This window comes from Aquila chrysaetos, chromosome 5 (genome assembly GCF_900496995.4).
Source record: "Aquila chrysaetos chrysaetos chromosome 5, bAquChr1.4, whole genome shotgun sequence".
Lineage (NCBI taxonomy): Eukaryota > Metazoa > Chordata > Aves > Accipitriformes > Accipitridae > Aquila > Aquila chrysaetos.
The window spans coordinates 36,917,352-36,932,008 of NC_044008.1; the positions used below are offsets into that span (position 1 = coordinate 36,917,352).

Here is a 14,657-nt window from a genome sequence, read left to right on the forward strand (position 1 = left end):
AGAGCTGTGCAATTTAAAGTGCATCCTCCTGAATGGGGACAGAGGGCAAATATCAAGCACAAGTGGAGTGGGGTGTGGGGAAGGGGAGAGATTTAATTTAGGGTTGAATTTGCAGAGTCTTTCCTTTCACTGCTCTGCTCAGATTATCACCTGCTCTTTCAAGACGAAAACTGTATTTATGCTACTTAACAGGTTTCCTCAGATTTTTGTGTGTATCGGGGCTAAACAAATGTTCACTTCTCCATCTCCTCATTTCTGGCCCACCACCACCTCCTTCCCACCCCCGGCAGCTCTGCAGAGTCCACCTGCAGAGTCCAGGGCATGACAGCAGCACCCAACCCATGTGGACAACCCGTGATCTCCAACTCCCTTATGCTGGCTTGCCAAAGCACAGGTCTGCATTGATGGGGTTAGTATTAAACAACAATAATCACACAACCTCAGATGCACCTGCCATTTAAGTTTCACAGACTTCCCAGAAAGCACGGTAAAACAACGATGGCATGTGGCCTTCTCAAAGATTCTGTGGAAAAAAGGAAAAATATGTGGACAATGAAATGGACTCTGTTAAATCAAGAGACAGGTTAAGTTCCAGTTTTATTTCCTGTATGCTCCACACTTTAAAAAACTAAACTAGAACAGAAGAAATCTTTTTTTTCATTGGACAAATACTCAATAAACTGCTTCCCTCATCCCTTCTTCCTTCAATACTTCTACAAGGGGCTTCACCACTCTGAGACAATTTCAAATGGTGTGTTACAGTGGGATTTCCCTATGAGGCAGTTACAGTATTCAGCCTCTGGCTTTCTTACTAAATGCTTGCCGGGACGGTATTATACCATTCACTGGAGTGTCTCAAGCCTGTATTTCTACATCCTATCGATACAGAGTAAGTTGCACTCTCATCACATTTAACACCAAACTCATACACTTCTTAAAAAAATATTTGCTAACAATGCTGTGTGAGGGCAAAACACAATATTATACTTCACAGTATGAAAATATGAAAACATAAAAATATGACACATTATAGAAAAGTGTACATCTTTTTTTTTCCTTTTTAGATATATTCGACCAGCAAAAAATGTACCAAGGAAAAAATACTACTAATTGCTAGTGTAAGACTGCCCTCTAGTAGAAAACTTTCTCCAGAAATATGCTGCCTGTTTTGGGAAAATGTATTACAAATTTAAATTCACAAGCTGTGGTGTAATAACATGGTAGAATAGGTTTTACACAGCTAAATAATGAGTGCTATAGCACTCATTCAAGTGTCATATAGAAAACAGAAGTAAATCTGTAGATGAGAAGAGAACATATAAAGAACACAATAACAAGTAGCATGAAAACAGTATACTATATTATGCAGATCAGCTGGCTCCTCACTTCAGGTATTATGTTCATTTCTTGTCAAAATACGTCAGAAATAGAAGAAAGAACAGAAGATTTGCAATAAAAATGTTTCTGTTAAGAAGCTTGAAAGGGAGTGGCTGTTTATTCCAAAATCGAGATGAAAGATACAGAATCAGAGTAGGAAATACACTAGAGAAGAGAGAAAGAGAAATCAGAAAATTCTGTGAGATACTTCACATAACACAGGGTAACTGGATATTTAACAAGGCTGACAATCATTAAGTTTAAAACAGATAAAAAGAACAGCTTTCAAAAATATGCAGTCAGTTTATAGACCCTACCATTTCGATACCGTAACAGTATGATGACCATAACGATGGATACCATCAAGGCTAGTGAAGACACCTTTCCAATAATTAAATAGTTTTATCTCCCTGCATTTTTTAATGCAATCTAAACATATTAATCACGTAATGTTTCAAAAAAAGTTCCTTCTGAGGAAGGTGATTAACCATGCAGTATATATATACAACATGGCGTGCCTTTTGCTCTTGAGAAGCATTTGATAGTACTCAAAGCTGAAAGTTAACTGGACTTTGTGAAACAATGCTACAAAGCTTTTTATGTACCATGCATGCCCTCAAAATATGAAAACATAGGCAAATTCAGTACAGCTACACTCACCCACATCCCAGATAGAGAGGCCTCTGACCAGGTATCTCACATGGTAGGCCTGGAACTTAAATGTGGTGTTAGCCCAAAGCTAGTACTTCTGCACAGCACCAAGATGTGTCTACCCAGGCTGGTGCCTGCACAGTGTACTGTGTGCATGACACACGATGCCCTTTGTGTCAAACAAGCCCATCACCTGGACCAAGCACATTGTTGCTTATCTTGATGTGTTTTATATACACAAACAAGTACGTGGCCAAGTGCTTGCTTTATTAAACATAATTAATGCATACAAAATCTAAATACACCTATGGAACCAAGTGTCTGCATGAGCCAATAGCAGACAGTTGCACGGACTTTCTAGGAAAGACTTTTTAAAATGCAGACTAGTAAAAAAAATTTTGCCTTGCATGACTGCATGCAGAACTCATAGTCCCAGCAAGTACAGGGCACAATTCTTTATCCAGGACTGTGCAAATATGTACTTGAAAAAAAATCATGACTGTCTGAATACAACGAGGAATATCAGCACACAGGAACTGGGACAGGTGATCTACAGAAATATTTGAAAGAGGAAAGAGCAGGTCTATTTGCAAACCTGGAAAATCTGTCACAGTCTGAAAATGTTGCAGCAATAATGAAGTATGAAACAGAACAGAAGGAGCAAGAGGTGGGGAAGGACACAGTGCAAAAGGAACGCTTGCTGCTCAGGACCGTGATGACCCCTGCAGCCATAAGGTGTACCAAGCCACGGAGTTTTGGGAGACAGACTGAAGCAGACTGCTAATCACAACCTGGTGTAAAACAAAAACTGAAAAACAAAACAAAAAAAAAAGGGTACTTACAGTCCACTGAAAGACTAATTATCACTTAGGGAGAACTTGTGTTCTCCCAGCAGCAGAAAGACTGTGTATCCAACGTTGTCCGAGTCCAGCATTCAGACAGGGCATTTAGTGTTACATGGTTAAATGTCTAAATTGAACACACACTATCGATCATTGCTGGAGCCTGAGCTCATGCTTAAAGAGCACATGAAGTAATTAGCCAGTCAGGAAACGAGACAGACGAAGAATAGCAGATGATTGCCAGTAGACAAGTACATGACATACCTCACTCTCTACACAAAGAGAGGACCCATAGTCTGCAAAAATCACTGAATTCAATGTGCTGGATGACCTTACCCTACCTGCATTAAACCAACTTTGCTATACGCAATACTGCTTCAGTGAGAAGAACCCAAATGTCTGTCTAACACTTAATAAAATTGTATGACTGTATAAACGGTGATGCTGCTATGCTTGCAGTGACCACCACTGGACAAGTCAACCACAGCCATTAAACTCTCAGTACTCTGCAGCAGTAAATTTCTCAGGAGTATATTTTCAGAAATGAAACAAAAAGGAAAATCCAAGGAGTATTCCGCTCCCCATCTTTAAACTTAGATGCAAGGACCATTTTTCAATACAAGAAATAAAAAATCAAGTAGAAGAGCTAAGAAAAATGTAGTTAAGTGTTATGTATTTAAGCAGAGATAATTAATAAGAGGTAACTGAAAATATATGAAACATTCAGTAAACATCTTTTATTGTCATGTTGCCACATCCTTTTATATTTATTTTGTACTTCTCCACTGACAAGATACAGAATTCTGCTTACCGAATTGTCTTTCAGCTGGAGACCTTCTCCATTGGGCAGCGACGACCTCCGTTTTGTTGAAGAGTTCTTGTTTGGTGTAGAATTAGCGCCTCCAGCTTTCTTCTTGACAAAGAGGACTTCACAGCTGGCTTGATCTTCATTGTGTGTGCTCTTCCCTGCATTTATTACCCTAAGAAAAAACAAAAACAAAAAAGAAAACAAGGGACATGTCCAAGTTAGCAAAGCACAGAAGACTCCATCTGTATCTCTTATGTAACTCAAGATATATGGAACCATAGTCCAGAAGCACTGCAAATACCAACTGAATTGAAATACCCAACTTTCTTACACACATACATATACATACATACACGCATGCATATGTGATGGTTTCCATACACCTACACATGGCATACCAAGCATTTTTCACAGAAATATGTGAATAATAACCGATGGTATCATGAGCGTATTTTACCCTTAGGCATACCGTACTTTTCTTTAAAGGGACTACTTGATGGTCAAGGCTGATAACACTTATGCCTCCTAGTTGAAATATGAGATCCCCAGTTGCTCTTCTACCTGCCAGCCTCTCTGCTATGGTGAGTAATGAATCTGTTGGCTAATGCCGTGCATTCTGTCAAGTCCCAAGTCTTGCACAAACAAAATACCTCCTACAAATCTAAAAAGCTGTTACTGCTAAAGGCACAGAAGAATACACAACTGCTATTAGTCTGTTTAAAGGGCATATATTAGAAACGCTGTGACAGAAATACAAAGGAAAGGCTTTACCTTATATTCCAATATGCAAGTCAAGCTTGCTTGTACCACAGCAACACAGAGAAATGTATACTAAATACACCCCTCTAGCACTGCAGAACAATGTAACACAACCCACCCCACAAAAAAAACCAAAAACCAAATCCTCAAACCCTCACACCTCTGTCTTATCTGCAGCGTAGAGAGGAAGATTTGCACCAAGAGCTGCAGGCATGCAGAAACCAGCACTAAGAACCCAGTACAAGCTTCGGACAGTGAAGGGTATCCTGAGACTTGCACCACAACCATCTTCCTTCCATCAGTGATGAAGCTGAAATAACAGCTATTCCACCACCAACATTTTAAAACCCTAATCAGAACTTTGCATTATCCAAGATACTGTGGTTACTATCATCCGTCTCAGAACAACCAAGTTCAAACATGTTTTCCACTTTCTACATGAGAACCTCGTCACAAACTGACTAATTTTGCATCAGTTGACACCTTGTTCAGTAAGACACGTCCTGGGCTCACACAGGGAAAACCTGTGCAAGCCGGGACCATGTCTTGTTCCATCCAAGCAAAGGCATTGCCACTTTGACGCAAGCATGTCTTCTTCCACAAACACGCTCTAACCCTTCCTCCTTACTATGAGGTTTGAGTCACCCAACAAGCTGACTACAAGTCAGAGACAGCCTTTCCACTACTGGACAAATGCAGAGTTTCACATCAGGCACATGATGTCTTTAAACACAACTGCTGCCTCCCCAGAAAGTAAAACAGCTTGAAGGCACATCATAATCCTGATAGCAAGTTCAAGACATACCTGACTTCTTGATCTCTAATGTTTTCATTACAGTAAAATTTTACATAACAGGAAAACACTTGCTAAAGGTTGTTGAAACAAAAAGAAAACAAAAACCAAAGGAAGGCCTACAGGGGACTCTGCCCCAGCTTGCTTGCTCTTGCCGAAATGTCAATTCTGTGTCAGTCTTGCTTAAAGGTAATACATTCTTTTGATTTTCTATGAGCAACATGATACTGTGACATGCAAATGAGTATGCCTGCCTCTGATTAGAAAAACCAGTCATCTTCTAAGAAAATGTGCATCCGCTACAATTAACTGCTTTCAGAAACTGCAAGTTTCCTTACAGAGCCCAATGTCACAGACTGCAGTCTGACATCTGTATGCTCAACACCCCCAGTTGTTTACAAGTATTTCTTGTAAATAAACACCAACTGTGGATAAAATTATTTTGTGAAACACACAGAAAGCAGAGATGGAGCATCTAGTTGCAGGGCACCTGTGAGCAGTTTAACGACTCATCTCCTGTAGGGCCTAACCTTTCAGCAACTGGAGATCAAACATTGAGATGCAATAAGCTTCTAGTCCGAAAACGTGACTTTTTTTGACACATTGGGAAAAATGGAAGCATATATTCAGAAACGGGGGCAGGGAGAAAAAGCACAAATATCAAAGAATTTAAATCAGCTGACCAACAGCTCTTTAGTTTGAAATGCTACAAGCATTATTAAAATATTGCACAGAAAGTGTAGTTTTATCATATGAAGATCTAATTAATATTCAGTTTAGCTGATCAGTCTCCCCACTGATGCTGCTAGCTGTTTGCAACACCATTTGAAAAAAAAAGCAGAAGACAAATAGAGACAAAAGTGACTCCTTACAAAAATCACTACCTTCCTTACCACTTTTCATTCCTTATGAAAATCACTCAAGCATTGGAGCTGCTCTGGTTTCTAAGCTGACAGACCTCAGGACTTGAATGGTAGATGTTCTGCTGTTTAACAGCATGTTAAGTTATGCACAATACAGTATCATTTTATAAAGCTCTTGCCAAGAAAATTTGTCAAGGCACTGAATACATGAGAAAGGCTACAAGAACAAAGTGACCTAACAGACTAGGCTTGGCAGTCAGCTACCATGAAACACCTGGAAGTTGAACCTGTGTACCAAACACCTTGCTAGAAGAGGATATGGTCGAAAGGAACATGGCAAGACTGAATACTGAGAAGACATGAGGGTTGGGGTGTCAGTATATGTTCCCTCCCAGAATTTCACTTTATCTGCCAAAAATCCAGTTTACCTCTCTCCAGCAGATCATTAAGTTTATTTTGGAAATCATTCTGAAGACTTGAACTAATCATAATGTCGAAACAGTACTTATGGGTGCTACCAGGTAATGCAGAGTCTAGATGCAAAAGCTGTCCCTCTCCTGACACTGGCACTCTTCTCTCACATCCCATCTCACAGGCAAACTCTGGAAAGGGGCTGCAGTGAAGCCCTGTGATATTTAATCTCAAAGCTTGAGCTGTGTGTTGGTGCCTGATGCCTAGTACAGAAGCTGGTAACACCTTCTACTCGGCTTCAAACATCTCTCTGTCTTTGCTGCCTTTTGAAATACTTTTCTCTCTGCAGCTTCCTAAATCCCTCCTCAAGGCGATTCTTTCAACCAGCTTTCCAATGCTGATTTCACTGTTGTCTTTCCTCCTTGCTCTCCCAGACTGTAACTTATCAGGACAAAACCCACATCTAAGCTGCTTATACAAATAAAAAAGCAGAATTAACAAGATATTCGTATCTCCAAAAGGTAACTCTTAATTAGACCTCTGAAAATTTTTATGGAAAATCTAACATCCCCCTCCTTCCACAGAGGAAGTGCCTCAGCTTCCTAAGATTTCAGTTACCCTTCGTATCTCTTTTTTCTGTCTGCCTTGAAAAATAAGTTGTCCTCCAATAAAGTGAACAAAATGAGATAAAGCACTACTTTCTCAGACATAATTATAAAACCCCTCCAATCACACAGTTGACCTCACTTCCTGCCGTGTTTTCAGCCCAGCCAGCAACAAAGCACCACGCATCTGCTAGCTCAATTCTCCCCTCAGGCCCCGGTGGAATGAGGAGGAGAAAACGAGAAGAAAAGCTCGTGGGTCGAGACAAGAACAGGGAAGGATCACTCACTACTTATGGTCACAGACAAAAGACAGACTCAACTTGGCAGGGGGGAAACCAATTTAATTCACTACCAATCAAATCAAAACAGAGATAATGAAAAGTAAAACCAAACCTTAAAACACCTTTCCCCCATTCCTCCCTCCCTCCTTTCCAGCTCAACCCCACTCCCGGTTCTCTCCCCCTCCTCCCCGCCAGCGGGAATGGGGGCTGGGGTCGGTTCCTCACCCCTTGTCTCTGCCGCTCCTTCCTCCTCGGGGGCAGGAGGACTCCGCGCTCGGCCCCTGCTCCGCCGCGGGGTGTCTCCCGCGGGAGGCAGTCCTCCATGAACTTCTCCAACCTGAGTCCTTCCCATGGGCTGCAGTTCTTCATGAACTGCTCCAGCGTGGGTACCTTCCCAGGGGCTGCAGTCCTTCAGGCACAGACTGCTCCAGCGCGGGCTTTCCCACGGAGTCCCGGCCATTGTGGGTGGCCCCTGCTCCCCTCCACGGGCTGGGGGGGACAGCCTGCCGCCTCACCGCGGGCTGCGGGGGCATCCCCTCCTCCTCCTCCTCCTCCTCCTCCTTCCCTGACCTCGGTATCCGCAGAGGGGTTCCTCTCATATCCCACTCCTCTCTCTGCAGCAGGTTTCCCAGCAGGTGGGTTTTCTTTTTTTTTTTTTCCTCCCTTCTGAAATCTGTTCTCCCAGAGGCGCGACCGCCGTCGCTGAGGCGCTCGGCCTGGGCCAGCGGCGGGTCCAGCTCCGAGTCGGGGGAGCTTCCAGCAGCTTCCAGCAGCAGCCGGCCCTGCGGACCCTGCCCCGCAACACAAAAACCCCGCCACACAAACACGAAACACTTCCATTTTATTATCACGGATGCAAATAATAATAATAAAATGCACAGAAAAAGGAATTTTAAAAAAGATTGAGGCCTATATAATTCTCTAGCTTTTACTCAGACATGTTTTCAAGGGAATTCTTGCTTTTGTTTTCTCTCCCCATAATTCTTCAAGGAACTGTTTGATTCCTGTTCATGATCATCGAGACCTTTTCATGATCAACTCCTTTCCATCCCTTCCCTCGTCTCCCCCATTACCCATTTATCTCCAATCCAATCTTTTATGAAGTTCAACCCAAATAACGTACCTAATGTGGATCAGAAGCTCCTCTTTATACAGAATTAGCTGTCTTTATCTTGTCAAACACATTGCTCAGTAATAAATGAATAATCCTAAGGTTTAGCTCACAGTGTAGTAGTGCTAGTAAAAATACATCCTACTTTGCAAACAGGAGCTTCCTGAAGCATGCACAGTGAGGTGGTGGGGTTTGGTCACACTTGAAGAGGTACTTGCATCAACCTTGATGGACACTTCAGTACTTTATGAGACTAATTTCAAACATGTCCTCAGCTAAAAGCAAATCCCCCAGATAGGAGCCAGCTAGTTTGTCTGGCTCACAATTAGCATTCTGCTGGTATCTCGCGAGACTCCAAGTCCCATCTGACTGAATGGAAATGTAGGTCACACTGTGCTTCTATTCTTCATTCAACAAGCAGAGCTCCGAAAAACTCCTGTGCCAAGGTCACTGATTACAAAATCCCAAGTTTATCTTAAAAGAACCAAAACAGGCCAGCTGAAAAAATCCAAAACAGGTTTTGATAACAGTTTCCTGTCAATCCCCCCCCGCCAAGACCCCCAAACAGCCCAAGTCTTTTGAACCATTTCTATTCAGCCCTCTATTTTTCACATCAATATCAGGACATACGGTCTTTGTTTGTCTTACTCCTCCCTATACTGTGCTCCGTGAGATTACATTAAGTTGTATTTGCTTCAGGAAAAGTTCCAAGCTGTGCTATAGGAGGAGACTTTTATCCAGGTCTAGATCTCAAATTCTGAAAAAAATTAAAGTAGTCGTCCAAGCACTTGTGTTTTTTAAACTCACAAGTCTAGCAAAATTTTGTATGTAACATACCTAGATAAAAATAAGGGGTAAAGGCAAAGAGCTCAGCAGAAATTCTGAATGATGCATGACAACAGCAGTGTGCACAAAAAATGCCTTTTGAAATGTAAGGACTAGGAGAGCTAGAAGAGCTTGGGGAGCTATGTTGCAGCAGGAGAAGCATGGGAACTGGCCACACATATACTCTAGACCTGCCCACACTAAGAAAGAAAACCTGTAAGCCAGGAGCCCGACCTACCCCCTCAGTTTAGTTAAGCTGTGGGGTAGACAGCCACCTGTGACCATAGGAGGACACACCAAATCCTATCTGCTTCTCCCCCACCAAGGCAAAGTTCCTCTCCGCAGTAGTAGAGAGCATTCCCAGTTCCATCTCCTCTGCATGACCTGTTGTGAGGGTCAAGACATCCTATGCAAGCACTTCCAGAGCAAAGGTCTGAGCAGCCTGCCCTTGTACCATGTAGGTTAAGGCTGAGGCTGTGCGTATTATCTGTGTAGCCCACATGGTCTAACACTGGAACATCAAAATACCTACAAATGTTTCTAAAAAGAAAGTGCTTTAGAGAAAAGGGGAAGATGCATCAACTTGCATTTGTCGGTGAGGAAGCGGCCGTGCCAGGCAGGAAGCCATCCCGGCAGGAACAGTCAGCTGAAAGCGGAAGAGTGAGTGAAAGAACACAAAATCAGCTTGCAAGGACCCAAATGCTTCTGATAAAGAAACAGAAAGCAAAGCCATAACCAAAAGACCAGTTGATGGTCCCAAGTTGCTCCTTTCTTACTTAGATCTCTTACAAAAAGATGCTGTCAAATGCTTTTCTCTGTAAACGCAAAGATAAGAACCCAACTCTGCTCAAAAGCTGAACGTCCCGTAAGATATTAAAAATATATCTTAAGAAAAGCCCTGCAAACAAGTTATCTGCTTCAAAATAATCCATGCCTCTCAAAAAAATAAATAAAAGTTTCAATCACCAAACCAAATTTTTTCTCCTAACCATGTTTTTATATGTCTTCTCCAAGGAAATTTTCTAACTCCATCATTTATCTAATTAGCAGACATATAATCTTAAACATTTATTAAACTATACAACTTTGAACACGCTCCTTGTTTCTCCATTATCAGTTTTCAGGTTACTAACAAAGAGTAATACCACTCACTGGGGACATAAACAATTCTTTTTCTAGGAAATAGTGGCTGTATTCAACAATCACAAGAATTAAGCAGTGATAACCAAGGGCTGTTGTTGAGGTGCTTTATTTATTTACTGTGGATAAAAGTGACTTTCTGCAATTCTGGCATATATAAGTCTCTGAAATAAATACATTAACGACCTTCCTGCTGTTCACAAGGTGAAAGGAGGATAATGGCAAAATGTCACTCCCTACCCCCCCCAACCCCCCCCCCCCCAAAACCCCCCAATGCAGTTGCCTTACATACTTGGAGGAAAATATAGCCCACACAGAAGCTTAAAGCAGAGTCTATGAGCTGAGGGGAAGGAGCATTGCTTGCAAGATGTCCTGCAAGATGTCTTTACTTGGGGAACCTGCTCTCATTTGATCCACAAAAACGTCAATTTGTTAATCCCAGGCAAACACAAAAGTACTTCATCTCCTCCTTAAGGGTTAGGAAAAAAGAGGTACAAAAAAAGCAGATATATCCATGGGCAGTTTGTTGTCTATTGCGGTTTTGAATTTAAGGCTGGGGGTTCAGAGTAGCAGTGGGCACCTGTAGTTGTTTTGACACTGAACAAATCAATTCATCAGGCAGCACAGAGCCCTTCTCTCCCCACCTCAGCCTGCCAGGCGCCAGCCGCTCACAGGAGCTACAGGCAGCCTCCCTCCTCATTCCGGCTGTGGTACACACAAGCTGCCCCGCAACTGCGGGTATGACACCCGCTTGCGTGTCCAACTAATAACACAGAAGTAACCCAGATGAATGAATACCATACCTACAGACAACAGACAATATGCTCCTAAAGTTTTGCGTTATAATTTCAACAGTCTTAGAATGACAATTAAAGGTACCATAAAAAACCCTTTCATACAGGTATTGCTGGCTTTTCTTCCCCCTCCCATCCTTTTTTTTTTTTTTTTTCCTCCCTTAATGGATTAGCATGTGAGTGGATGCCACTGCCATTTCCTGTGACACCTCATTTACAGTCTTAGATTTCCAGGTAGGTGGCTGTCTCCCCCCTTTCACCCACACAAGATTTATTTCTGCACTGGGAATCGACTTGAAAGAGATTTCCTCCTAGCTGCTCACCTCCTCCCGCAGACGAAAGGCAGCTTTTCAAGCAGCCTAAACAGTTTCATTCATTCATTACTGTAACTTGTCATACTGCTCACATCAAAACCAACACACCCACGAGTATTGTCCACTGTGGGCAGAAACTGAAGCCATCCCTGAATTGGTTCTCTAAATCCATGGGGTTGAATAAAACCTTCATTTTATTAGCCAAGGAGGAAGTGAATGTTTAGCCATAAAGATGAGTCTTGCAATGATGCAGTGTGAAAATATGGTTTCTCTTACTAGCAATCACACTGGTATACTGGGCCAAGTTCACCTTAGGACCCAGCTAGAAGCTACTACACCTGCCAAGCTGATAAGGACTAAATATGGGATTAAAATAGGCAAGGCCCAAAAGCAGAATACCATTTATGCTGGAAATTTAAAATACATTAAAGAAGTCAAAAACAACGCAAGAAAAAAAGTTCTAAAAATCTCTGCCACAAGTTCAACGTAAACGAACATAAACTGGTAACACAACTTGTCTTTGGACTGATGTCGATGGCATCTTGGAAGGGAAGTCCACTCTGATGTCACTTGTATGCACTTCCCAAAATGCTATTGTGTGGCATACCATCCAGCTATGCTTTCCAAAAACAGATGAAACACTAAGTGCCTACAAGGAACAAGACAGCTGTAGGTCACAATAACGGAGCAAGCTCTGTGATCACTACACAGCGATGAGCAGCTCTTTTTGATAATTAGCATAGAGATATTACATGAGAAAAGCAATGGACAGTGAGCCCAGAGCAGATGCTGAGCCAGACCAGTGGGACAGAAACGTGGTTAAGCAATCTCAGCCACAGCTGGCAAAATTAACTGTCAAATTCTCCTTCCTCACTCCTGTACTGGCTATCAGCATGGGGTGAGAAGAGGTTGCAGAGCAAAGATGAATTTGACGCTGTAAGAGAACCACCATTTCTTTCCCACAAAGCACAGTGAAATTGCAGAGACAGCCAGGTCAGACTGCTCATTGTCCTACTTTAAGCAACTTTGGCTGTCTGTCTGTTCAAAGCTTGCTGAAAAAAACTAAGCAAGAGACCCAGAAGATAATGAGGACAAAGAACTCAGTGTTGACCAGTGTCCTTCTAGTCCAATTTTCACTAACACACTGTCTTACACCTTTGTCTTCTCCTCCTTAATAGGTAGATTTTGGAATCCTGCTGATCTAGGAAAAAGGGGTCTGAACATATTTCCATGGTATACAAGAAGAACTTGCCTTGAAAGCTCTTCAAATGATGCTTCTTAAATGAATAGGACATATTCAGTCTGGTGAAGTCTGCCTTCAGATGAGTATATGTGCACAAAAACACTGAGATTTTTATGCATCGCTAGATTTTTCTAGATTTTTGTTGTTGATAAGGCAAAGAATGCTTACCAGCTTTGGCTGATATGACAAGTTTAGAGCTTCCAACTGAAGCAGAAAGCAGTAAAAAATAAAGTAGGTGTGAAAAGAAAAGGAACCTTTCTACAGGAATATACTCCATCATGGTTCATTAGCCTGCGAATAGTCCTTTGACTTCACTTTACACATTAGGACTGACAACTCTTGAAACTGAGGCACCTGGTTCAATCTTAAGAAAACACAATATGCACATCATGATAGTGACTTTTCCTTATTTTGTTCCCAGCCATTTTATCACATATGTGACTTTGCTGCCTTAGCCTTGAAGGGTGATCCTGAAAGTTCATTGATGGCTGATACTTGGGTTTTGACTGCACACTGAGAAACACATCTATGGATAGTGGTTTTGAGCTGGTTTTAGATGAAAAACATTCTTGGATCTATCCTTGAGCTCACATTCAAAACAAGAATCCAAGTTCTACCATTCATTTCCCTCTAACGCAGGGGAAAAGTAGCCAATTCCCATGACTGTTCCCATGAGCTGTACAACTTCTTGTGCATGTGAGGCTGAGGGTAGTGTTGAACGCAGACATCCCTCATAAGGAGGGCACAGGAGACATGCAAGTCTGATAGAAGAAAGAATGGTTGCATATGAAGTCCAGTTGTCCCCACACAGTTATGTGACAGAAATACACAAATCACACTAGTTAAAATGATCAAAGGGCAGGGACAGCAGCCTGCCCCTAATCTCTACAGCAAGGGGCATCCAGGCCTCAGAAATATTCACTTTGCCTTCAAGCTCAAGACGACTCAAGACTACACCAACTACTACTACTATACAAAAAAACCCAACCAAATGCTCAACTTGAATTAAAAATATTTTATTTTCATTGTAGACTCATAAATGAGTGTTTGCATAGCGCAAGGATGTATGAAGAAAACAAAATGCCACATTTTTCTCCGATTTCTTTCCCAAAGTTCTACTTTTGAAAGCACATCCAAAATAAACCCTTTCTTCCTTAGAACAATGCCAATTATATGCAAATAAAAGCTCTCCTTATGCATACAACGAAGCAAGTTATGTGTTCAAAGTACTTCAGTAAATCCCACACCATTAGGCTATGATGCCGTAGACTGCCGTCTCAGATCTCTCAGGGTTAAGAGAAATCAAGATAAATGGCTTATGCAAAACTGGTCCAAGCTTTAAAAAAAATTCTCTCTCATGTTTAGCATGTGTGAAAGTTAACCGCAAGAGTTCAGCAGCGATGGTACTAATCCCTTTTGTACAGCTGTCAACTTAAATTAGCCCCAAGCTAATCTTCGCAAGCGTGGCAGAGAGTGTACACATTTCCACAGATAAGTACTAATGCCTTATTCACAATATCCCTCTACTGCAGCAGGTATTGTGAAGCCCCTATAACCTGAAAGAAGTCAATCTGCTAATCTATTCTTAAAAAGTCATTATAGCAAACTGTATATATATGAAAACACACATATGCAAGGTAAGGAAAAAAAAAAAGAAAAAAGAAAACATTACATACAGCTTTATCACCAAGAACTCACAAGTAGAAAATTAATTCAAAGCCACTCATATGTTGGTAATTTTTAAGAATAGCTTAAAGAAAAACTACACCCCGCTGCTGGAGTTTTACATCCATCACTTTTCCTCTGGGAGAACATTAAATGGCAGATCTGCAAGAAGGGA

General features: G+C 41.7%; 1 protein-coding gene across 1 annotated transcript in view; it reads right to left on the reverse strand.

The window, feature by feature from the left end:
- Window positions 1–14,657, reverse strand: part of PPM1H (protein phosphatase, Mg2+/Mn2+ dependent 1H) — a 145,623-nt gene that overhangs the window by 70,239 nt on the left and 60,727 nt on the right. The window contains exon 2 of the mRNA XM_030014468.2: window positions 3,682–3,850. Within this exon, the coding sequence (XP_029870328.1) occupies window positions 3,682–3,850 (169 nt within the window). The remainder of the gene's footprint in view (window positions 1–3,681; window positions 3,851–14,657) is intronic.